At 54.8% G+C, this 26300-nt stretch overlaps 1 protein-coding gene across 2 annotated transcripts in view; it reads left to right on the top strand.

The window, feature by feature from the left end:
- SHISAL1 (shisa like 1) overlaps positions 1-25527 on the top strand; it is a 56061-nt gene extending 30534 nt beyond the window's left edge. For both annotated transcript variants that reach the window (XM_061564232.1, XM_061564231.1), the window contains exons 2-5: positions 13453-13619; positions 14027-14240; positions 15174-15611; positions 21637-25527. In XM_061564232.1, coding sequence (XP_061420216.1) covers positions 13553-13619; positions 14027-14240; positions 15174-15611; position 21637 — 720 coding nt within the window. In that variant the 5' untranslated portion in view covers positions 13453-13552 and the 3' untranslated portion in view covers positions 21638-25527. The remainder of the gene's footprint in view (positions 1-13452; positions 13620-14026; positions 14241-15173; positions 15612-21636) is intronic.
- Positions 25528-26300: the final 773 nt, after the last annotated feature.

Raw genomic sequence — 26300 nt, 5'->3', positions numbered from 1 at the left:
CCTTCCCCCCCCCCTAGCGCTCCAACAATACTGTGTAATGGATATTATTTAATTAAATACGGAGCTTATGAAAGTGGCGAAGGCGTGGCTAGCCGTTGGCAGGGGCAACCGCCGTCCAATGAAACTGCAGCCCTTGGCGAAGGCGTGGCTAGCCGTTGCCAGGTCCAATGAAAGCGGCGAAGGCGTGGCTAGCCGTTGCCAGGGGCAACCGCCGTCCAATGAAAGTGCGTATGGGCCAAAGTCCACACACACACACAGACAGACAGACATGAACGATTTTATATATATAGATATCCACGTTGGCCGGAGGGAGCGGTGGCGCAGCGGTTAGCGAGTTCCAATTGTGATTCCGCTACGAGGCGAACGTCGGTGGCCAGTGATATCTGAAACCCCCCCCCCCAACTCCCCCCGCCTTTCACACCAACCCGCGCTGACCAGCGTGGCGAAGTATGCTCAGACAAATTAGACAAGCAACATGTTACGGGGAGGCCTTCATCCACCAGTGGATAGACAAAGGCTCGGCCCGTGCATTTTCACGTCACTCTCCCCGTCTTTTAGGCAAGGTCGCGCCACGCACGCGCACAGCACCGGTACCACGCGAGCCCGGGGTTCAGTGGCGTGGTTGGCACGGGACCCGGTGCCATGAAAGATATGGGACCCCCCAACTAAATTCCTACCCCGCCCCCCAATAAAACCACACCCCCCTCCCCCCACTCAACGTAGCCCGGGGCATCTGGGTCCCTCTGGCCCGTAGGCGCAGTGCAATGTGCCCCACCTGCACCCCCAACATCTACGACGTCAACTTAACCATTGGGGAGCGATTGTCTGGCTCTGTGGGCCTCTTAAATTGACACTGAACCCCTTGGCTAGCCTTAGTATGGCTCTGTGGGCCTCTTGAATTAACACTGAACCCCTTGGGTAGCCTTAGTCTGGCTCTGTGGGCCTCTTAAATTAACACTGATCTCCTTGATAGCCTGAGGCTGGCTTTGCAAGTCTCCTGAATTATTACCGAACCGTTGGGCACCCTGTGTCTGGCTCTGTGTGTGAGCCAGAGTGATTAACACTGCAGCCCATGGTGCAATGTGTGGTTGGCATGTGCCCCGGGTACGGTACAAGGAAAGGATTTGAGGCCCTCATGCTTAATGCCTCCCCCCCCCACCCCCTCTTGGCAGCCCGGAGTCCGGGCCCTTCTGGTACGCGGTCTCCTGTGCAGTTTCACCGCTACGCCACCATTACTCATCGTCAAGCCACAGAGACAAATATCCCCCCTCCCCGTATAGCCTTAACAGACTGTCGGGGCAAGTGCTGTTAGCGAGCAGCACCTATGAAGGCCGGCGCGGCACACGAGGGGGTTGGTGGCCAGTCACCGAGCCGCACACTCCGAATACACCGACACCGATTCCTCGTTACTATTCAACTGCTCGGATGTCTTTTTTCATTTATACTTCTCGCGAGCGCATTTGGAACCTCTCGGCAAATCGCGTTAGGAGATGGCGAACGCGATTCGTTACCCGGGGGGGCGGGGAGGGAAGGGGAGGGGCACGCGCGGCAGAGGGAGCGCGCCGGTGAGAGTCGGGCACTTTACGGCGCTCCAAATCGAGGCCGCCCGCGACGGCTGTCACAGCCTCGCGATGCCTCGCCCGGGGTAATTGCCCAGCTTCCAGAGGACGCAGACAACACGCGGGGTTCTACGCGTGGGGGTGGAGCGGTGGCGAAGCGGTTAGCGTGCCAGGGCGCGCGCGCCAACGCACACCTCCAATTGGCACAGTTGGCTACGTACGGCGCGAAAGAAGTTCAACGTGCGTTCTGTACACACGTGGTGAAGTATGGTTCAATCACCCCCGCGGTGTGGGGAAGCCTTCATTCAGCAGTAGATTGACAATGGGATTTACGTGATTAGTATTATGCACAAGATGACAAAGATCCCTCATATGGTCAGAACGGACTTTTGGGGCAAGGGCTGTGAGCGAGTAGCACCGATTAAGGCCTGCACGGCACACGAACGGGCTCGTGGCCAACAACGCGCCCAGACGTCTTTGAGCCCCCAGTGGCGATGTTTACACACCGCACCAGGTACTCGTTTGAGGCCCAGAACCGGTTCAGATAATCGTCACTGGGTGTTCGCCGTGAGCAGGAATCGAACTCGGGTCACCGGGTTCGTAGCGCAGTGCGCTAACTGCTACACTACGCACACATACATCTAAATATTGACTTAAAGCTTTCGTGACTGCAGTAATTCATATTATTTGGGTCTTTCGGTAAAGTCACGTAGATAGGTTCAAAGCAAATGACAAAAAACGACGACGTTTAGATCACAATAAAAAAAAACTACAACATTTCGATCACAAAACAAGCGATCGTCATCCTAACGATCGCGTATGTTGTGATCATCCTGACGATCGCTTGTGTTGTGATCGAAACGTCGTAGTTTTTTGTTATTTTCTTTGAACCTATCTACGTGACTTTACCGAACGACCCAAGGAATACACACACATATACACACACACACACACATCTACACACACACACATCTACACACACACACACACATCTACACACACACACGCAACGTGCATACCCCGTGATCAGGGGGCGATTTGTAGTCGGAGTGAAACGACGCCTCGGTGCTCGTGGCAGTGATAGCGCGTCCTTGTTTACGGACGCGAGAGATGTTTTACGATGCCCGTGCGAGAAGGCCTTCTCTCGACGGACTCTCTGCTCCTGATTACCAACACATCGAATTTATTTCTCTCTCTCAACAACCTAAATAGCTATCGATTTCATCTTGGCTTTTAACCTCCCCCCTTATCTTAAAATCCATCCATCCATCTAAATTATCAACTTATATCTAAGCCCCTAGAATTCCCATCTATCCGCGCGAGCACCGATTTACAACGCCGAATCTATTTTGGCGAATCGTTGGGTGGAGCGGTGGCGCAGTGGTTAGCGCGCCATCGTGATGAGGTATGGTCATACGACACCCATGACCGACAGCTGGGGAGTCATTGATACAGCAGTGGATTGACACGGGTCGGTAGTTTATGGTTGATATTGACATCTCACCAATCGCCGAACTACGATTGTGCCACTCGTTTATCTTGAACAATACTTGACACCCCCTTTGCCAATGCACTTATGGATGAAGTCCTACTCGCACCATATCAGTCGGGATGTGTGACCATGCTTCACCACGCTGGTCAGTGTTAGTTTGGTGAAAGGGGTGGAGGGCTGCCAGGTGCTAGCCGTGGCCGGGAATCCAACTGAGGTGGGCGGCCTCGTATGGCGTTCGCGTTCACCGCCGCGCCGCCCTTTTACCTCATCCCCGCATCTGCGCCGCGAGCCGCCGCGCTGGGCGGAGGGGACCACGTCGGGTGTGGGCGTCGCTCCACCGCCCGCCGGCTCCCGGCTGGCGGTGGCATCGCCACGGCACCCACCGTGACCTCGGCCTGCCGTGCCACGTGAGCCAGGGAGCGGTGGCGGTTTGAGTGCCGGGGGCCGCTGTCGCCGCGATATTTCGGGGCAGCACCGCTGACGGTAATGGGCCGGGATCAGTGGGGTGGGAGGAGGGGGGCAGGGGGTGGGGGAAAAATAATCCCTCCTGGCCCTTCACAGTAGAGTCATGGATGTCCACAGTTCTCGCCAGGCCTTCACTGCCTGCACTGGCCCTTCATGGGTTTTTCTCGTCCTGCATGGCCCTCTCTGGCCATTCCCAGTGCTTCTTGATCCTTCTTAGGCCTCTCCGCTCCTTTGTGGTCGTCCCTGACCCTTCGGTACTCCTCGATCCTCCTCAATCCTTCTTGGCCTTCCTTGGAGCTTCTTGGGCCTCTCTATCCGGTCACGGCCCTCCCTCGTACTTCTCCGCCATTCCTTCGTGGCGAGGGGCCGGGCAGGTGAATATCCCCATGGGCGTCTCCCCAAATCACACGATTGGGGTTGCACTCATCTCGAGCAGTGGAATTTCCACATTGCTGTGGTAGAAGCCATTGTAATTAAACGGCGACGACTGCTCACTCAGCAGTGATCGGTCAGTATCTTATGGACCGCGGAAGGACGATCCGTCCAGTCGACTTCGACTAATATTTCCACTTACGACCAGCCGAGTCGGCTGTCTGGAAAAAAATGAAAACAATGCTTGCACTCCGGCACACCACATTCAGTATACCCCCTCTCTGCGGCGGTGGCTACTGCAGTACTCGGCGCCGTGCCGCCTACTGCAGCGTGCCCGCAACCCGGCCGAGAAGTCAGCGAGAGGCCCAGCGCCGCTTGCGATCGTCTTTTGGTCGCTCCGACAAAAATGGGCGCAAAAAAAAACCACTCCCATCTCCATCGGGGCCGAGGGAGTTTTTTTTTTATTGTTTTGACCGTCGAGCCGTTGTCACGTACAGCGACGTCCGGGCGACGTTGACAGATGCCGGAGGAACAACCCCCTATGGCTGGCGACGCCCCTCCCCGCGTCTCGTCCGAGACGTCGTGCCCTTGGCACTGTCGCTCGCCAAATGTAATCTCGTTATTTAAGTGTCGCCGTCAGAGCGGAGGGGATATCGACGGAGAGCGAGGCACGGCCGGCTCGAAGGTCGTTTCCGTGCGTATGGTGCCGCGTACGTTAACGACGGTGATGTAGTCATCGTATACAAGCCACTTTGCGCAATCCACTGCTGGATGAAGTCCTCTGTGGTGCTTCGACGGTCATGCTGCAATTGTCAAATGTTCGCACACTTGGCCCCCATAGCTCGGTGGTAGGGCGAGCCGCTCATCATCCCTCCGGGGTCAATAAAATGAGTACCACTTAGTTTGGAATCCAACAGTGGTTTACCTAAGGATAAATTCGTCCCCCTCCCCCCACCCGGCATAGGAATGCGGAATTTCCACCACGGGCTCTGCAGGGGCTGTAAACAAGGAGTGGAGCACCGGTGCATTTTTGGCTCGGGGTGACCGACGGAACTGGACACCGCCCCGCACTCACTCGGCAGGGGTCACGTGCGTGGATGTTTATTAATGTGGAATCCATTACGGAGCCCATTAATTACTCGGTGCGAGCAATGTGATTACTGAGATACGAGATCATTTCTCTTGCTCCTCTTCCCCGGCTAACGCCGCTCAAACCCAGGCGCCGCAATCCGCGCGCTGGCACGCGTCGCCCTTCCAGTGTCCGCGCCGGAGGAACTCCCACGTGGCTTGGGGCCAGTTCGGCCCCGAGTGGCCATACTTCGCCCCCCCCCCCCCCGCCTTTCCCCCATCTCATCGCCTCCACCAGAAGACGGACTCACGAGGAACTGCCTGTGCGCTCTGGCACCAGGCTTGAAACATCGCTGGCCCGAGTGAGATTTGCTCATCGGCAGCTGTCCCCAGAGCCGTCCCCTTGGGTATGGCAAAATGGGGCGACCGCCCCGGTCCCCGTGCTTTGGGGGGTTCCGAGCTTCGACGTCACCGTGTCAGATGTAATACTTCCGCTTAAGTTTGAAGGCGTCGGGGCAGCCCACACAGTGGGGTTCGCCCCCCGCCGGGTCAGTACCTTATGGACCCCGAAAAGACGACGCGTCCAGTGCCAAGGGCATGACGTCTCAACCGGACAATCGCCTTCATGCAGGTTATCGCCGGTTGGAGTCGGGGAACATACAAGTGCAGTACAACAACGCGCTAAAGCCGCACTGCTCTCTGCGGCCCACCATGTAGCCGAATGGCCAATCTCAACCTGCTATGCATGGTCGTCTCCCATGCAGCCACTAACCAGGCCCAATTCTGCTTGGAGCGGGTAGGGGGGGGTCAAAGGTCAGCAAACGTCCCCTCTCAACCTGTCTCTAAACACAGAAACAGCCCATTAATCGATCGGCCTCTTGCTCTGGTGATGGATAAAGGGTCCCATTTTTCGAGACACACGCGCTCAGGACGGGTGGCATCGCATTGCAGGGGATTCATTTCTCGCTTTGTATTTTCCAGGTGGCGCGGGGACTGGGGTTGTTCTAGAGGCAGGAGCCACAATGGGCATTCGAGATGTGTTTTGCTCCAGGTGCAGAAATACTCCGTGGGTGCCTGGTAGACGGCAGTGGGTCTAGACACGGGACAGACGCAGCGAGGGAGTTATACTGGATGTTGTGTGCCATGTGCAACGTTATATTTTATGGTGCCACTGACCCCCAAAAATACAATTTCGTTCAAAATACAAACGCACGAAGGATATGCAAACACAGCGCAGGCACCGATCGTGTCAAATTAGAAACGCAACGAGCTCCCGACAGTTGCTTGCTTCTCACCCGGGCGATGTGCCCGGGTCAGCTTCAAACTAAACATGTCTGCACCCCACACACCACATCCAGTATACCACTCGCGCTGCAATGGCAGCGGCCGCTGCCTGGTGACGGCTCGCCCACCGTGGCTGCACTGTGGGTAATCAACACAGGGTAATAGAACCCGCACAGTCCGAGGGTTTTTCACTCCACTGAAATCCAATAATAAAAATCCGTCATTTTCACAATTGGCTTAAGAGACGGATTTTATCCGATTCAATTTCCACCGCGCGTGGCGCACCGTCCATTTATTTTTTTTATCTAAAAAGCACGCGCGAGCACGCCAACAGGACGCAGAAATGGGACGGAGGCCCCACACTGTGCTGCCTGTATCACCCGGCTGGGGCGAGCGACGTTAGCACCGGCACGGTGTGGCCGGTATCGCACCCGGCCGCCTTTGTCTCCCCCAGTGGCCTACGCTCTCTCAAGCCGCCACGAGACAATCTCGCGTTGTGCGCGGTTGTGTGAGCGATGAAACATCAACCGCTGCACCCAACGCCACCGCCCCTCCCCCTGTCATAAAATACCACTAATCACTTCTCGCGATCGTTGAGGATCCACGGACGAGAGGGGAGGGCAGCAGCAGGAGCCAGGTGGCGGCAGGGAGCCGTCGCTGCCAACGATTGCCCAGGCTCTGCGGTCCTCTATGTATTGAGAGGATGTGTTCAGACAATCAGTGAATGTTTACACGCGCGGGAGAAAGCCTTAGCAGCCGGAGAAACCGCACACGTGCAAGGGGGCAACACTCTATCCCGTAGAGAAGGGAGGTGCGTCCATCAACCACAAGGGGGCACACCACAGCACTTCTTCCGCTCAAACTCCCGTCCTTTCCAGACGGAAAAATTGTCGTGGTTTTTCTCCAGATTTTGTCATCCAGGTTGTGCCATCGGTTCCACACCCCAAGACGTAGAGTCCATTCGGAAATTTCTCGCAATTCAGCTAGCTGGGCTCACCGGGGCCTCAGCACTGCTCATTCTACCACGGTGGTGAGATGTTAACTTTCTCGCCTGGTATACAGGACGTCGCGAGTTCGATCCCGACCCTGACGCCTGTTCTCCCCGTGGTCGCGTGTATTTTTATCCGGGCCCTCCGGTTTTTCCCTCCACATTTAGAAATACGCGTTTAGAGTATTTGGCGGCTATACATTTTGATACGCCGCTTCGTGTGAGCTATCAATTGTGACCAGCTCGCTTCTGAAACGGAGCTACATCGCTCAGTGGGCCTTTCCTGGTAAAATGAAGCATAGTTCAGTTGTAGAGTCATCTAAAATCTGTGCGACACCGAAATTGTTTCCAAGTAATTCCATCCCTTTCGCACTTTATTTCATCCGCTCTACCGTTTACGGGAAGGGAAATAAAAAACCTGGCACGTGGCAGAGTGGCGGCGCGCGCCGTTTACGGCCGTTGGATCTCAAGGGCTCCGCCGCCGCTCGCGTGCACGCGGAAGCCGTGCCAGTGAGACCGTCAGGGCTCGGAGCAAAAAACGCATTCGAGGGCTGAGAGGAGTCACACTTAATCAACCCGCCGGCAGCCCGAACGCATGGCCCGCCAACCGCGAATTCATGAATATTACATGGATTGCAAGTTGCCAAAATTCATCTGCCAGTGCCCTGTCATTTGTAACGGCATGAAAGTCAAGCATATTTAATTTTGTTCAGGCGATTTCTTTACCTCTATTATTTAGATTGTTATTTTCGCTTTGCCATGGAGAATGGAGATGGGTGGGCAACGTCGTACGTCCCTGCCGCTGGTGTCGAGCGAGATGCAGCGCAGGGTCGCCTCGTGTAGATGCATCGCTGACGGTGACGCGCGCCTCGTGGGACACACGAGAGACACGTGGCTGCTTGAGGATGTATGCTTCATGGATCACGACGCACGTGGCTTTGCGAGACCACGTGGCTCGCGAGACATGTATATATCGTGGCGACACGTGACCCAGAGACACTTGGGTTCACAACGCTGCACAAGCTGCCATCTCCCAACGGACGAGCAAAACTCTCCGCTCCTCCTCTTAAAGTCGAGCAGTCCCCGGGGCTCAATTTCAGCTGGGTCAATCCGCGTCGATGACCCGGGGAGTATGCGCGCGCCCGGTACACTGCATCCAGTATACCTCCACGTCTGTGTCTGGCTGTTATTAGGTCACATGCCACGTGCCACGTGCACCAGTCTACCAGCCGTGCCATGGTAGCAGCGGTGGCTTTTTTTTTCGTCTTGGACAGTTTTGCCCTCAAATCGCCATGCGCACAACTTGTCGCGAATGGAAATTAGCAGGGGGGGGGGGGGTGGGGGGGAACAAACAAAACATAATCACCGATCACCCTTCATCATTGTCATCAGCACCAGTGGCCATGATCAATCCACTGCTGCATGAAAGCCTGCCACCCCCCTTCCGAGCTGCCCACCATCCTCTCACGATCCTACGGTGATGCAATAAAAGGGTCCCAGCCCCATCTCCGCACGCGCGCGGATTTCAAATCGCTCCATCTCCACGGTGGACGTCCGTCTCGGGAGCTTATTCCCTCCTCCCTTGGCGGCGCCACTCCGTCGTTAATCCCGACCGCCGGCCATCGTCCGGTCTCGACCGCTGGCCGTGAAGTGACCCTGCCCTGAGCCCCACTCCTCTCACCAGTGAAGGAGAGGGCGGGGGGTGGGGGGGGGGGAGTATAAAAAAAGAATGCAAGCCGACTGGGAAGCAATTCACCGTTTGCATCTCGACGTTCACGTGCCAGAGATTCGTGCGATATTCTTCGCGAGTCGCAGCGTCGGCCGCGCACTCCCCCGGCCCCTTCCTGCCGACTCCTTCAATTAACGGCAGCGGCCTCACCCCCTCCCCACGGCAGCGCAGCCAGACTCGATTATCGCGCGCTCGCGGGGACGCGGCTTTGATGTTGACGCTTCGTTTAGAGCGGGGATTTATTTCGCACCGAATATTTGTAAAGATCGGGCCCGCTGGTAGACCGCGGTATGCAGGCGGCGCGTCGTCACGATTAGCAACCGCGGACGTTGTAGCGAGAGCTGTCTTGGACGTGCCGTGCCGGGTGCAGAAATATTTTGTGGGCAGCCGAGCCGGCTCGAGAGCCCGGTGCAAAGCGAGCAGCTGGGGCGAGTAGCTCGTTGCGTTTGTATTTGGACAGACGCAGCTGAGATTAAGCCCCGTTTAACACGTAGGCTTTTGCGACCAATATTATTCATAATAAAGGTTTTTGGGTTAGATCGCGTTATTTATAAATGTGTTGTAAACCTCCACCGCCAGAATTCTAAAGAATTGCCGGATGATGTTGGATGTAATTACCAGCGAAACGTCGTACTATTCAAAAACTGTAAATGCTGTGGATTCACTCTTCAACACACCGGTGGGCTAAAGTAGTGCTCTATTTGTCTTTAGTCAACGTGACACATTTTTTACTGTTTGGCCATGTCGGGTGGTGGAGGGTTACGACACATTTATAAATAACGCGATCTAACCCAAAAACCTTTATTATGAATTAAGCCCCGTGTACATGTTACGAGTCATGGGTCTCTATGCAAGTCTATTAGCCTCTGTGTATTTCTATGGGTCTCTGTGCGAGTCTTTGGAACTTTATGCGAGTATGGTATATGTCTCTATATAGATCGAGTGCAAAGTTTCTCACTAAATATTTTAATCAGGTCACGTGGCTAATAGTAGGCCCAGCCATTACAGCAAAAGGCATACTTGAAGTGGTGTGCTGTGTAAGATAATGTGTTCACCGATCCGGACAGATCTGGCTGATAGAGCCCTGGGGATGAAGATTCTTCCACTGACGATGAAGTGTAATGTGTGAGATTTCTTGAGAGAATTTACATTTACAGCCTCCTTTGTCACTAGACCGCTGGATGAGGGCCTCCCAATGCTGAGATAGTCATGGATACTTGTCTGACCATGCCTCGCCATGCTGGGTCAGTGTGGGTTCATCATGGTGAGGGAGAGAGAGGGGTGGGGTGGACCCAGGACAGGTTCATATATTGCTCTCCACTGCTATCAGCTGTGGCCGGGAAATGTATGTGTGTTGAACTAATTTCGCGCCGTACGTAGCCAACTTTGCTAATCGGAGGTACAGAGCAGGGACAACAAACTGAACACAAACATATATTCTAAAGAAAGTATCTTCAAATCTAGATGATGATTTAAAAGTGCGTAGCTCCAGTGGCTTCCTGATATCGGAAGGAAGAGCGTTCCAGACGGTCACAGAAGCGCATCCGAAAGCGCGCGATGCGGTGACCGTCTTAAATGAACGCAGGTTGACGGGTTCGTAGCGCAGTGCGCTAACCACTGCACCACCGCTCCCGGGTGAACTTATTACACGGAGTAATGGGTTAATAAAAATTATAACGTGGCCCTTTCTTTTTTTGTGTTCCCCGCCACTGAGAGGAAGGAAATATCGACACGCCGGTCCAAACAGCCTCCTTCACATCGATTCTGTCGAACCGACATCCCGCAGCGTTCAAGCGTTGCGACAATCCACAGAGATGAGAGGTCTCATTTTTCAAGGAGGCCCTGGGCTACAGAGACAGCCAAAGGTGACGAAGTCCGACGTTGAGCGAGAGAAATCGCGCGACACCACCGAGGTTACATCTCAAAAAGGAAGAGGAAATCTCTCAGCTCAAACCTACAGAGGAGGTGATAATTGGGCGTTGCTCATCTCCTGCCCGGGTCCAGTGGTGCAAGTTCCACGTTCCTATGGCAGGGAGCGATAGTCGCTCTCGATAAGGACAACCACTGTTGACTTCCCGACAAATTAGTATGTATTTTATCGACCCCCACAGGGATGGTGGGCCGAGCCGATCCCGGAATCGGGATTTGAACGACTCGCAACCTTCCAAAAGGTTAACTAAATTAATGGCAACAAGGCTGACGAGAAAATCATAGTGTTGTGTCACCCAGTGGTAATAAAACAACACAGCAATAAATAAGATCAATTCAGGATATACAAAGTGATCCATTTATAGATACCCAATGAAAGTGTACATAAATTATGGGGGGAACTACATTATACATTTTCAAAACCTCTATGCGTCTCCCATTAAACCCATAAACGCTTACCACGTCCTCTTACTCCATCCCTATCCACGCTGGCTGACACAGCCGTCACATTATTTAATCACCTGCTGCAGAAGGGTCAATACAAGTCAGCGGAGTATCTATAAATGGATCACCTCCGTGTTACACCAAGTAATTCATTTTGCCGACGAGGGAAGAGTGAAGTCGCCGAGTCGGCCTTTCCATTGCAGCTCTGGCGCCGTGGAAATGAGGGCCATGTCCAAACCGTTCCATCACCGACCCCAACCCTAACACCATCCTTTAAGTTGACCAAATCCCTATCCCCCAACGCTAAATCTTAAACCGATACAGAGGCCAGACCCCATCTTTGACTGGATCCATAACCCGATCCCTCACTACAAATATATTGCCGACTCCTAACCTTATGCCTAACCTCTTCCCTAACCGTTAACCCTAAATCTTAACCCCATTCCTTCCCAAACCCCATCTCTAATCCTAACCCGAACCCAATGGAAGTGATTCTCTGCCCCAATGACCCCGAGCCAATGCAGGAAATTCCACAATACCGTGGCAGGAGTGAGCCTGCCAATCGGATACCCGCCGTTGAACACGTAAAAAAGCGGTACAACGTTTTATCGGCCCCAGGAGGGATGATGGGCCGAGTGGTGGATGCCTGCGATCACGATTTTAACTCGTCGACCTTTCCATCGCGAGCCGTGGGAGCCACGAGCTCAGGTGTGGGCCCAGGTGTGGGTGCTGACGGGCGCGATGCGTAGCGCGTGAGTGTGTGGTGCGCAGGTGCGTGTGTGTGTGCGGCCACGGAGAGTCATCGTCTCTCTGCGGTTCCCTCCCCCATGCACGGGGGAGTGGGTGGGGGGGAGAGGCGACGCGGTGACGTTTCTCGCGATCTGTTGCTGCATGCGCGCAGCATTCAATTCAATTTCAGAGGAAATTGGAAAAACGTCGAGTTTATCGCATGCGCACACACACACGCACACGCGCACACGCACACGCGGATACACGGACCGTCCTCCAGTCGCTATTACTGAACGTTTCCAACGCACAGCCCCATCCCATTGTGCAAAATGTGTACGCACGCGCGCACAAAGACAAAGGAACTGCGTAGGCTGTGCAGGCAAGTGCTTTTAGCGAGCACCTTTGAAGGCCAGCAAGGTGCACGAGATGACGGTGTGGCCATGAGCCACGACCTTTGACTCCCCAAATGCCAACGTTTTCACACACCGCACCAGGAACTCGTTTAAGGCCGAGTCATCCTAGGAGTAGCCCGGGATTTGTTCAAATAGCCCGCCGCGACGCTCGGTGGCGGCCACTCGCGGGGTCTGACTCCCTGCTCGGTACTTGGAGCGCCGAAGCTCCGACGCTCGCATGCCGTACCCAGCCGCTCGCCCCCTGCGCTGGCCGTCACGGAGCTCCGTTGGCCATCGAGGTAGACGCCCCTTGCCCGCCCCCCCTTCCTCCCCCCCCCCCCCCCCGAGGGCTTTGTGCGAGTTAAAAAACGCGCCTCTGGGGCCCCCAGCACAGCGACGCGTGATGCGTCAGTGACCCGCGAACCCCGGCACACGGCGACGTGGAAGCAATCTCGAAGGGGAGGATACATTTCAACCTCGTAACGCCGAGCGATTTCAATTCTTATTCGTAATCATCATCATCATCAGCCGTGGACAATCCACTGCTGGACGAAGGCCTCCACACCGAGCCGCCGCCCCTCAAGTTCCTGCGGTGTAACAATCCACGTGGCACCGGCTCACACGCGCCGCTTTCATCGCTCCATCTCGCCGGCGGACGTTCCCTCTCGGACGCCGCGTGCGTTCTGACCGTCGGACATCGCCCCCCCCCCCTCGAGCTACGTGTCCCATCCACCAGCGGGGCCCACGTGATATGTCAAACTCTCCATGCCATCCCAATTGTGCGTCAACAGACGAATCCAGATTGCCAGCGAGCGAAACGGGGGTGGTGTTGGGGTGGGGCGTTGTGGTGGCGGGCGGGGGGGGGGCAGCAGAGGGAGGCAAGGGTGGAGGCGGGACGCGAGCCGTCCGTCCCCGCTTCGTTCCGAGTTCCACATCGCGCTCGGTGCACGTGGCACCCGGTAATTGGTGGCTTCGCGCCAACTGAACCGTTCCCGTTTCAGCGCGGTGGCCGCACGGAGGAGGTGGCGGCGGCAGCGACGCGTTCGGGCGCGGACGGACGTGCGGCTGTGATGTCCTCCGACCCCGACGCCTGACCTCACCATGACGAGGGGCCTGGCCAGCGCCGTCACCGTGGCAACGGCCCTGCTTTGCGCTTTGATCGTCGGAGGTGAGGGCCGCGCGGTTCAGCCGCGGCGGGGAGACGCGCGGATGGCGCGTGGGGAGGGGGGGGGGGCGTTTGGTGGGAAGGGCTGGGGAAGGGACGGGTGGTGACCGTACACCGAGCACGTGCCCTTCATGACCCCACACAAGCGCCGCGGCAACCAAATCGCGGTTCGCTCGCGAGGAGCCCCCACTGCGTTGGGGGCGTTGTTGCCGTCGTGCTGCTGTGTCGAGGTCTGACGTTTCGACATATGTGCCGGGAGCCTCTGTCAGATGAGAAGAGAGAGAAAAAACTAAAAGTCGGCCAATACGACACATGGACCCAACCGCAAATACCGGACATGCGGAATTTCAGGCGCGTGACATTAACGAGGTCCCCCCCATGGCCAACCCCCGCCTCGGTAACGCGCGCAGGGCTGGGCGCGTACCACCGCGTGTGCGAGCCGTACACGGACCACGTGGACAAGTACCACCCGGGCTTCCACTGCCCGCGCCTCTCGGACGACAAGGCGCGCCTCTACTGCTGCCGGCGCAGCAACGCCACGCTCAAGTACTGCTGCAACGAGAGCGAGTTCCAGCACGTCATGGCCATCAACCTCACCGCCGACGCCGTGGCCTACGGGCACAAGTGAGTCGGGGCCCACCGTCGGGGGGACCCTTCCGTATGTACGTTGAACTTCTTTGGCACCGTACGTAGCCGATCGTGCTCGAGGGAGGTGTGCACGGGGAGGAAAAGTGTAAGCTGCCCACGTGGATTTCATCAATCACTCCGTTGAGAATTTGCGCGGTTTTTGTTTTATTCCTGGAGCAAGCGCCGTTGATTTGTGTACGGAACGTTTGGAATATCGATTGCATCGGCGGGGCTTAAATTTATCACTGTAAATCTTCTGGGGGCAGGGGGGGGTCGCTCGTAGACTGGAGTAGGCCCAGAGGCGGCGTAGAGAAGGAACTGGGGGTATGGTGGACGTGGTATGGAAATAAGTGACCCGGTTGAAATTACAGCACGCCCTGGACGTGTACAAAATAAATGCGACGAGGTGACACCTGCTGCAGCTGGCATCTCAAGTGTCTGTGTGTTGTGTTTGCGCTTAATAGTAACAGGGCCTATTCGGTTCAAATTGACAACTTGGATTCTTTCGCGCTGTCCAACGTTTGCCAGTTAACTTTCGGAGCCATCCCCTTTCCACGTGACGCGCGACGTCGTGAAATGACATCACTACACGTGATATCGTCACACGCGTGATGTCATATCACGACGTCGCAAGTGCGTGGTATAACATCACCACGTTGGCCACGTTGGCTGAAAGGCCTCATCAATTACCGTTGGTATTGTACCGCCAGGTCTTTGGGCATAGCCCTGTGATCGATGTGGCCGGTTACCTACAGGGCAACAACACAATTCCACGCGAACACTTCACTTGGATTAGATCCTCCCTGCGAGATTTATCATGAACCCCGCCCCCCACCTCTACAAACGAACAGAGTCGGCCCAGAACTAACGCACGGGACGATCTCGCCCCCGCCTCTCCTCCCCACCGTCTCCTCCCCTCCTCCGCCACAGCAACTACGGCGGCCTCATCGGCGTGTGGATCTACGGCCTGCTGATGATCACTCTCGTGGCCGTCGACCTGCTCTTCTACTGCACCACCAACTACGAGCTGTGCCGCGTCTACCTGGCGCGCTGCGGCCTGCAGTGCCTCTGGGGGCCCGGCTGCCCCGGCTCGGCGCAGGCCAACGCGGCCGCTGCGGGCTCGCCGGCGCTCGGCCCCGCGGGGCCCGGCAAGGGCGGGGTGACGCCGTCCGGGGCGCCGTCGGTCTCGGCGTCGGTCTCGGCGTCGTACTCGGCGGTGCCGGTGGCGGCGCCCCCGATGCCGGCGCCGTCGGTGGTGCCGCTGCCCGTACCCACGACGGCCACGGCGCTGCTTTTGACGCAGCCGCGCTCCGCGGTGACGACGGCGCCGGGCTGCTCGGCGCAGGACGCGGCGGCGTCGCAGGCGTGGTGAGTGCCGGTTCGGCGACGGAGCACGGCACCTACGGCTAACGCCGGCACCGATTCTAAGCATATCGCTGTGTTGAACTTCTTTGGCACCGTACATAGCCAACCGCGCTAATCGGAGGTGCGGGGGAAGACAAACTAAACACAACAATCGGTTATAAAAAAGTGAATTTGTCGATATAGATTCTAGATGATGATTTGAAAGTGCGTAGCTTCAGTGGCTTCCTAATATCGGAAGGAAGAGTGTTCCAGATGGCCACAGAAGCGCATTTAAAAGCGCACAATGCGGTAATCGTGTTTGTAACACACTCACCCCGGTTCTAACCCCAATCCTAACACTGACCCAAGCCCTAATGTTGACGATAATCGTGTCCCCAAACCCATCGCAACCCCGCACCCGGGTGCTCGATTCTGTACCAACTGAAGCCCCTGTGAACGACGATATCCATCGTTGGTGCAGCGCTGTGGTCACAAAGTCGACTGCTACGGTCTCAGGCGACGGTCCAACGACGACGTTGTTAACGCAAGAGGCGGAGGAATAACGGGCACGGTTTTGTATGAAGATGCTGAGTCGCAAAGACGAGAAACACCGCGTTGACCACACAACCCCCTCTCCACGCGCTCGATCCTCCACTCGCTCCACCCTCCACGATTCACCACGCACATTCAGGGTCGGGGGCTGAGCAAATTATGTATTTTTTGGGCCCCCACTTTTCAATTGACCGGCCGGTGGCTCCAGCGGTAGAGCAAGCGGTTGACTCAGCCCATCATCCCTTCCTTGGGGGGAGGGTCAATAAAGTGGGGAAGTCAACCATGCTTGGTATAGTGAGACTCGCTCGCACTAAATTCGGAAATGCCGAAGTTTCCCGCCACTGGCTCACGGCTCTAGACAGGAGTTGAGCACCAACGGCGGAATGCTCATTCGAGTCAGAAATCACTCCGGCTTCATGTTACTTTTAACTTTCAATATTTGAACTGGTGAGGTGACTGAAGAGATACAAACAAGAGACAGAGATGTAGCAACTTGTTAGAAATACACGAGGCTCTGACATTTAGCTGACTTTTGGCACGCTCACATCGATATATAGTTTTTTCTGAATCTGCGGGCCGCCTTTTAGGTACTGGAAGCCCCCGGCGTGTGAGCGAGCGAGCGGAAGAGACGCGACGCGATCCAACAGCCGCCTCCAAAATAATCCACCTGACCCGAACGAAAACACTCTTAGCAGGCAAGACAAATCCATTATTCACGTCTGTTTGCGTCATCGTTGTCAGAGGCGGGAGGAAAACAAAACGCGGATTTGTTAAAAGTCCCTCGCCTCCGCGTGGGATCTTAAACGTCACGGAAAACAGGTGAAAGGTGAAGGTGCAGCTCCGCAAGTTCCCCGCAGGAGGGAGCTCTAGAGAGAGCCCCTCTGCAAGGGTATGTGGCCTACTCTTCCACGGTGGTCAGACGTGTTGGGAGAGGTGGGAGTGCCCGCACTTCACCTCACCAGTGCGCAGCCTCACGAAGGACTCCCTGCGGTGGACCCATTCACACTGCTGGTTGGACCGAGGCGGTGCAGCACGGGGATTTAGGAAGCTTGCCCCCATTGTTTCAACTGCCGCGCTGGGAGATCGAACCGGGGACCGCTGGATTCCAGCTCAGTCCTGCAGAGGGCGAGGAGTGTGGGGAGGGCAATGTGCACATCACACCTTGCCGATGGTCAGTCGCTAAGAGGATGGCATCACGAGCATCAGAGATGTGGCATCAATTTGCACTTAGGTTAACATTAGTTTGTTTTGTATTATCATAAAATCAATGGCCCATCTTCAAAGCAGATGTATACACTAAGGCCACAATGTTATTGACGAACGAGTGCAGGGGTTTCAGTTTTCTGTTTCATTTATTAGGTATATAACCATGCGAGCCATGCGGCTCTTAACTCAGGTGCAACCGCAACAAAACAAAAACATGAACAAGAAACATCGTAAAGTGACTGCACGCAACAGAAAAATACAGGAAAAAAACAGCAAAGTCTTCCAGAAAAAAAAGCACCGTACACCAACGCTGTGCAAAAATCCCAGTGGGATGCAAGTCAAACAATAACAACCATCAGACAATTTAGATTAAAGTTATCAAGCCAACTCTGCACTACAACAAACAAACATTGCTAAACCAAAACGTTTTCAAAATCACCAAAATAAAGCGATAAAAACCATATAGCAGTGATCATAGGAACTGTGATTCAAATTTAACAATAAACGATATACATACGATGTACGATATACATAACATGTACGACCAAACTGTGCTTGTGCACCACTAACACTGCAGTGTCGTCCAAACTGATTATTATTTTTATCAGCCATTCAGTCGTCCGTTCCGCTCGGACGCTGAAGCAACACGTGACTCCCGTGGGTTTGGCCAACGGCTGGAAAGATACAAAAAAATATATAAATTTATATTTTAAAAGAGATAATTACACTTGGGGCTCAATGCCATCAATGCAAATGATGGAGTAGCCAATATTGCAATGATCGTAAGGTCAACAAACAGGAGTGAATCAATCCTCACGACGGCGTTGCAATGCACTTGTAGCAATTGCCGGGGCGTTGAACACGATCGTGCCGCGCGCGCCCACGACAAAAATAATTCACTGGCGCACTGCAGCCCAACGTGGCGGTTCAATAGCCGCAAGTCGATAATATCTACGGATCGTGTCAGACTCGGCTGCGAGTTTTGTTTACATTCTCAGTAAACAGTTTTGAACACCTAAATAAATCTGAATTTATATATACTTATTTACATATTTATCTGGGTAGGCCTCATATATGTATATTTAGGCCCCATTCTGTGTTCGTCCTTGTCCATGGTTACACGGTGGCGAGATGTTAACTCCCTTGCCTAGTGCACAGGAGGTCGTGGGTTTGAGCCCGACGCTGATGCCTGCTGTATATTTGGAGTTTGCGTGTCGTGTCCCTCTCCCCGTGGTCACGTGGATTTTTCTCTGGGTCCTCCGGTCCCCCCCCCCCCCGACATTTAGAATCAACATGCGTTTAGAATATTTGGCTCCTATGCATGTCCACATGATAAGCCACGTAATCGGGCTATCATTTGTGGCCAGGTCGTTTCTAACAAAGAGCTATAATAACTCAGTGAGTCCTTACCTGGTAATTTTTTTTTTAAGTTGCTAGTTTAATTTTACATTGTTCTGACCAAGGATCTGTTTCAGTCGGGGCTATCCAGGGCTGAGTTCCAGAAACGTATATCCTGGTGGTATGGGGGTGGGGTTTGGGAGGGTCTTAGTCCATGGAAATTAAGTTTTGGTCCTGACGTCCTAGTGAGGGCCCTCGGAGCCACGGTCATCCCAAATCATCCTGGCCTCCAGCAGACATCGACAAGTTGTTGATGAGGTAGTGAGATACAGAAGATAAATAAAGACAAGATATAGATGGGAGAGATTAATTGGCCTCGGGATAATTATCTCGTTATGTTTATTAGGACTTGGGAATCCCCCCCCCCCCCCTGATATTTAATGCACCCATAATTTTTCCTATAAATCTCCAAGGCCCCTTGAGCTGCTTGGGGGTCCCGACGTTTGCTAACGCCCTGACCACGCGGCTTAAGCCCAATCCCCCCCCCACCCGACCCCAGCCCCCACCCTCTCCATCCATCCCTCCCCTTCTCGGTAAGAGATGCTCTGCTGTCCCATGCAGAGAGAGAGACGCACACCGACTCCGACGACCTTGAAGGCCGTTCACCTTAAAACTTAATTACTTAGCCTCTCACAGACACGCCGCCGCCGCCGGAGCGCGTGTTAATTTCGCGGAGCGTGTTAGAGGGGGGCGCCCCCCCCCCCCCACTCACACGAACGCGCCAATAAAAGTTGCTTTATAAAGCAGATTCCTCTCCGGCTTCTCCTTCGCAAACGAGGGCGGCCCGGCCCATCGCGGTGCAGCTGCCGTGGGTTCGTTACATTTATTCTGGCAGTAAATTGGCACAGCTGCCGGTTTTTTTTGCTGAACGTTTTCCGGCGCGTTCGGTGCACAGGTGCGCACAGAGGTGACCCTTCGTTGCTTTAAACTGGTTGTGTTGGAGCAGGCCCTGTTAGCGAGCGCCTATCAAGGCATGGGCAGCGCATGAGTGGCCGGGAATTGAACTCGGGTCGCCGGGTTGGCGGCACAGTGCCCTAACCACTAGGCCACCGCTCCTCAAGACACGCAAACCCCCCCCCCCCCCCCCCGACACACACAAAGACAAAGATCCCGTATAGCCTGCTCAGACTGTTGAGGCAAGTGCTGCTAACGAGCACCTATCAAGGCCGGCACAGCGAACAAGGGGGTGGGAGGCCAACACCACGCCCGACCGCCTTTGTCTCCCCAGTGGCGATGTTTACACACCAGGTACTCATTAAGACTGAGTCGACCTAGGGAAGGCCCATGAACCGGTTCAGATAATCGTCACTGATGTTGGCCGTGAGTGGGAACCGAACTCGGATTGCCGGGTTCATAGCGCAGCGTGCTAACCGCTCCCCAACCGCTCCCCAACACACAGGTACACACACACGCACAGAAACACACGCAGGTGAACACAGCACACTAATCATGACGCAACAGCTCCACCCTACACACAGGCACTTATGCACACAAGCGCGCACACACAGGCATGCACACACCCATAAACGCACACACAGGCATGCACACACAAGCACGGAAACATGCACGCACACACACCGCATTTTTCGTAATGGCTGGCACGCAAACGCCTTCAGGGAGCAAAAGCTTCTAAAGCTCGAGATCCTCGCGAGGAGCAGCGCAGCTCAGCTGCTGCCGCTGTCCTCGCCACCGCCGCTGCCCTCGCCACCGCCGCCTTCCCAGGAAGATTTCAGGGATTTTTGTTGTTGTTGTTTGCGACCGTCCGATGCTGCTTCGTCAAACAATAATAATAAAAATGCAATTTATAACGCGCGCAAATTTGCGGACGTAACGGCCGCAACTCAGAGACGCGGAGCCAAGCTCAGAGTCACTCTTAAGCATGGTTGTAGAGGTGAGTCTCTAAGTGTCTCTTGAAGGAGACTATTGAGGTGATGCTGCGAACGTGGAGAGGGGATTGCGTTCCAGACTGTTGGGGCAGCCACCGAGAAGCGGCGCATAGCCGTGACCGTCCTGGATCTTGGTACCAAGCGGAGGTCGTGAGTCGCACTGCCAAGGCATCTGCCGTGTGCTGTGCTGCAAGTCGTCAATAATGAAAAAAAAACCCGCAGAGATCCCGCGACGAGCAACGCCCGCCGCTCTCGCTACGGAAAACATCACAAACCCGTGACGGGCTTCCAATGTTGTCCCTCCACCAGACGTGGGGCTTGCGTAGTCGTCGCCAACTCGCCGCCGCGTGACCCGCGCTTCGCTCGTGTGCGTGCCTCGTCCACTTGCGCCGCGATACGAAGCCGCCAGCCTGCGTCCACAACGACGGCAGTCGCTGCATCGCGCGGCGCTTTCTGATGCGCTTCTGCGGCCGTCTGGAACGCTCTTCATTCCGATATTTGGAAGCTCACTGGAGCTATGCACTTTTAAATCAAGATTGGAAACTAATTTCTTTAGAACTGCTTTGTGCGTTTAGTTTGTTGTCCTACCCCCCCCCCCCGCACCTCCGATTAGCACGGTTGGCTACGTACGGTACGAAAGAAGTTCATCGTGCATACACATATATACGTTTGTGTGTGCTCTCTCCCTGTTCGTGCAGAGTTTGAATGAGTGTGTGGAGTTTGTGTAGCTCTCCTTTGTCTGCATGGGTTTCCTCCAGTTTCCTCCTGTAGCTTAAATACCATAAAATTTAATTGGAATTGAAGAAAAATATCCCATTAGTAAAAAAATAGTCACTTGCAAATCACTCAATTGGAGATTACTAAGACAGCAGCAGCAGCAGCAACATCGCCCCCTACTGCGAAAACCTGTCAGAACCCCTCCTGGATGCTTTATTGGGTAAACAAGCAGAATGATGATGATAACAATAACAATAAGCCTCGCTGCTCTCCCCTCCCGTATCTTGCAGACACGGCGAGCCCACGGTGGACTGACTGAAGATCGGGCGCAACGTGCGCACAGCGTGCGTGCACCACGACTCGACTGCTCCCACAGTGGCCCGGAGACAATACCACGAGCGGGAGGAGGGAGAGGGGGGGGGGACGCTGCGCTACCCATCGTGGCGAGACAGGGCCACCCAACAGGGCCACCCCCATCAGGGCCACCCAACAGGGCCACCCGAGCCGGGTGTGTGGCGTTGGAGCCAAACCGCGGCGAGAGATTGGGGAGAAGTTGCCGGAGTTGTGGCTCGGCGATGGCGTGTGGACACGCGTTCAGGAAGAGCCCGCAGTTGAAGTCGCCTCGTGTGTCTCCCTCCATCCCCCCCCCCTCCCTCTCTCTCTTTCTCTGTAATTCGAAGCAACTTTGAGAGACTGAAGTCAACATCTGGAAAAATCCGTTTACGAAATCCCCACAATGCTCACAGCTTCATTCCTCACAGAATTGTATTTTTTAGTCTAGAGTAGGTGGTGCGTGAATAGTCGTAGCCACAGTCATAGCGGGAGAGGGATACTGGATGTGGTGTGCTGGGTTCGGTGGCAAATAAAGGCCGTGGCGGCGTCTCCTGGCACTTGGACTGCAGGAACGCCGCGCTGACCGCGACCAAGAACTTCATCTCCGAAGGATCGACGCTCACCCACGTACACGATCTGTGTGGAATCAGCAGAGGTGCTTACTGCCCGAGCCTGATAGCACAGGTGTATTGCACAGGAGGTCCTAATGCTGTTGTATAATGCCAGAGATAGCAATGTGCTTTCATTCTGCGTATATATATAGACAAAGATCCCCCATATAGCCTTTAACACTGTTGGAGCAAGTGCTGTTAGCGAGCACCTATGAAGGCCTGCACAGCACACGAGGAGGTAGGTGGTTCACACCGAGCCTGACCACCTTTGTCTCCCTAGTGTTAATGTTTACACACCGCACCAGGTACTAATTTAAGGCCGAGTCGACCTAGGGGAGACCTACGACCGGTTAAATATTCGCCACTGTTATTGGTCGTGCGCGGGAAACGATTTCGGGTTGCCGCATTCGTAGCGCAGTGCGCTAACCACCACGCTACCACTCCCCACGTACGCACGTAGCCCTCTCCAAACACCTTTGTGGGTTCGTGCCGCGTGTCGTTCGGCACGACGTCCGACGTTTCACTCCACGTGCCAGGAACTTCTTGAGCAGTGGTTCTTAACCTGTGGTGCCCGCACCCCCTGGAGGTGCGAGATGCCCTTTCTGGGGGTGCGAGACATGGACGGGTTTTTTTAGAAGGTAAATAATCGAAACTCACTTTGTTTCATCAAACCTACATGTGTTTATTGACATTGTACATCTTTTACGATTGAGAACCAAAGGGGTGCAAGGCTGCAGTAAAGGTTCAGAACCGCTGTTCTTGAGGAACTCGGTTAAGAGGGCACATCGGAGAGCGATACGGCAGAGACACGTGGCACTTGCGCGCGCACACACACACGTGTGCGTCTACGTCACACATACACGCAAAAACCTCTTGACGGTTTCACGCAACGCGTCCATTGGCTCGCCTTGAGTCTAGACTCTGTAGTTTTCTGTCCATCGTCACTCACGGTCGCTATTTATTACAACGTGAATGTTCTGCAGTTCACAGCCCAGCGTACACGTGGGCCTATTTCCAATCCTCTAGAACGGCTAAGGGCTGGTCTGACTTAGCGCCGGTGCACCCTGAAACAGACGTGTGATTTTGTATTTGCGTAATGTGTGCGTGTGTGTATATATAGAGAGATAGAAGCCCGCGGAGAGGCTCCCTAATCAGCCCAAAGCAGTAATCGCTTCCGTTCTCTCCTCCCGCGAGGTGCTGAACACGATTTAACGAAACGGAGTGATACAAAAAAAAAACCCCCACGAAGAAACACGCGCGCACGAGTCGCTTTGTGAACGCGGCTGAGCCGCTTCCCACCTCCTCGACCACTCTCGCGGTCCGATTCAGCACCACCAGCGCGGCGGACAGCGACAACAACGCAGAGACGCCGACTCCGTAACGCCAAATCATTCCGTCGACGGACGGAGCACAACAAATCGCACTGCGAGGCCCCCCGCCCGCCCCCCTACTTTTAGAAATTTGATTTAACTGAAAACCCACTCCCGTCAGGGCCACGCGTCTACGCCCACACGTGTGCCGCACTGTACGTTGCCCTGCTTCGTGGCCCAAGCGCTCGTCCCAAGGGACCCAGGGCAGAGGAGGTTGTGGCAGCGTCATCGACTCTCACCCGAGGTGGCAAAGTGTCGGAGACACACCGGGTCACTCTCACGCACCTGGCGATACTCTTATCCTGGACCCGCGAGATCTCAGCTGTTTAAGCAGAACATACTTGAAGCCTGGTCTCAATGCATGGTCCATAAACTTCTGGGTGGAGTTGGCGATCACAGCATTAACTTTCATTTGGCCATATAAAGATATCGGTCCTCCTAAACGTATGCCAATCGGACCAAATGACCATGAATATGCCCGATCTAGCCAGATCTTGAAAGCCAAGCAGGGCTCCACCTGCAGAGTGCGCGTGGGCCGAGTTTAGTGCAGCAAAGTTCACTGTTGTACTGTGATGTTGTACTGTGATGTGCTACAACGTCTGTGCTCCTTACCAACACCAGCCTCCCTTGCAGGAAGGCAATATCAAAAACAAACGATTACCATAATCAAACCTTCGCTCACCATCGCTTTGCCATGTGGCCATACCATCACCCACGGTGAGTGGAGGCGCTCGTCCAGCAGTGGCGTGACAATAAGGCAGGGGAAGAGTTGATGTGCTTGACCAACGGGCCGTCATCGGCGGTGTGCACCACCACCAAGGTGTCCCTCACCACAGCCGGTTTGGTACCACCCCCCCCCCCCCCCAGTGGCACAACCGGGCTGGGGCCCACGGGCCGCCCGCATGGGCCCACACCCCACACGCCCGACTACAGAGAAAGGGGGAATTAAACACCCCCCGCTACCCCACCAGGAGCCGTGTCCACTTCCACCAGGCCACCGAGTCAGAACGATGTCCTGCTCAAGCGAGCATTGAGAGGCAGTGGTGATTATCTCCCGTGATCGGCCAACGTGGACATTCCTCATTTTCTATGGGCGTGGAGAGAGTCTATTCACATATGACGACCCACTGTTGACTCCACCAATAAAGCGGTACCCGTTTAATCGAGCACATCCCAAAAGAATGATGGGCAGAGTCAAACCCCACCATGCGGAAACCCACCAGCCAGGATTTGCAACTCGCAAACTTGCGATTGTGAACCGCTGGCGCGATACCCCCGACGTTTCTCCACCTAGCTTGGTACCGGCCCCTGCTCTGGGCCGTGTGTGTGTGTGTGTAGATTGGGCCGTGCGTGTTGGTTGTGGCAGCGAGACCACGTCCGCTCGTCGCCGTGCAGAACACGGGCCCTCAGAGTGCCTCTCGTCGCCGTCTCGTTCGCGTGCAATAATTACAACTCGTCTCGTCGGTCGATGTTCGTTTACACCGAATGGCGCGACAGCCAGGGCTTAATTTCTCTCCGAATGTTTTCCAGGTCGCTGGTAGACTGGAGCCGGTGCCGCGTGACTGCCGCAAATAGCCACAGTCCGTAGGGAGAGGTGTTATACTGGGTGTGGTGTGCCGGGGTGCGGGAAATCTTTTATGGGTCGCTGGTAGATGCAGCAGGTGGCCACAGCCTGTAGCGAGAGGTGGTATACTGAATATGGTGTGCCGGGGTGCGGGAAATCATTTCCAGGCCACCGACCCGGCTGAAATTAAGCCCTGGTGACAACTGATTCATGAATAATAATAATAATGATGATGATTATAATAATAACGATGATGAGATACACTACTATGTATAGCACAATAAAGTCAAGATGTGTGCAGACCACAGCGTGTTGTGGACGTGACTCGGGCGACGCTCATCAAGACGCGACGCCGGCGCTCATGGACAGGAGCTGCCGAGCGATCGGATTATTTCTCGCGGGAGAGCTGCGTTCACTTTTATTAAGCGTCTCTTCGTGCGGACGATCGATGAATGTCGGCCCGTCGATGCGTTTAGCGCAACTGGAAGATATTTTTTTTAAATTGTGAAATGGTGGGAGGCTGTGCCAAGTGGCTGGGCACCTCGGCGCCAAAAGGCGTGCCCCACACGCAAAGCTGCCAGCAACAAACGGCACTTATTAATTACGTACGGGATTGAGGATTAATGTTGCTTGAATTGAGCGAGGTTATTGGAAACTGGGATATGAGACAACGGGAGGGAATTCCACAGTGGAGCAGGAAAGTAGTGGTCAGCGCGATATGAATCCGGTCACCCGAGTTCAATTCATGGCCATGGCTAACATCAGTGGAGAGTGCTCTCCGAATCGGTTTTTGGCCACCCTTTCACCAAACCGCAGTGACCAGTGTGGTGAAGTATGGTCAAACAGCCTACACGGTATGTGGAGGCCTACATCCAGCAGTGGATTGGCAAAGTATTGTACGCGTTTATATTTTTTGTTTCATATATATGTGAACAGCTAAAGAACAGGAAGTCAGGGAGCGAGTGAAACAGGCGGTGGTCTCGGACACCATCACGGCTCGTGGGCTCTCGGGAGGGTCATTAGAGGCGGCAGGAGGACATCGAGGTGTCGGGTTTTGTTGAACCAGCTGAGCACTC

The sequence above is a fragment of the Lethenteron reissneri genome, chromosome 33, assembly GCF_015708825.2.
Source record: "Lethenteron reissneri isolate LAM-NWPU_2019-01 chromosome 33, ASM1570882v1, whole genome shotgun sequence".
NCBI lineage: Eukaryota > Metazoa > Chordata > Hyperoartia > Petromyzontiformes > Petromyzontidae > Lethenteron > Lethenteron reissneri.
This window is presented reverse-complemented; position numbering and strand designations above follow the sequence as displayed.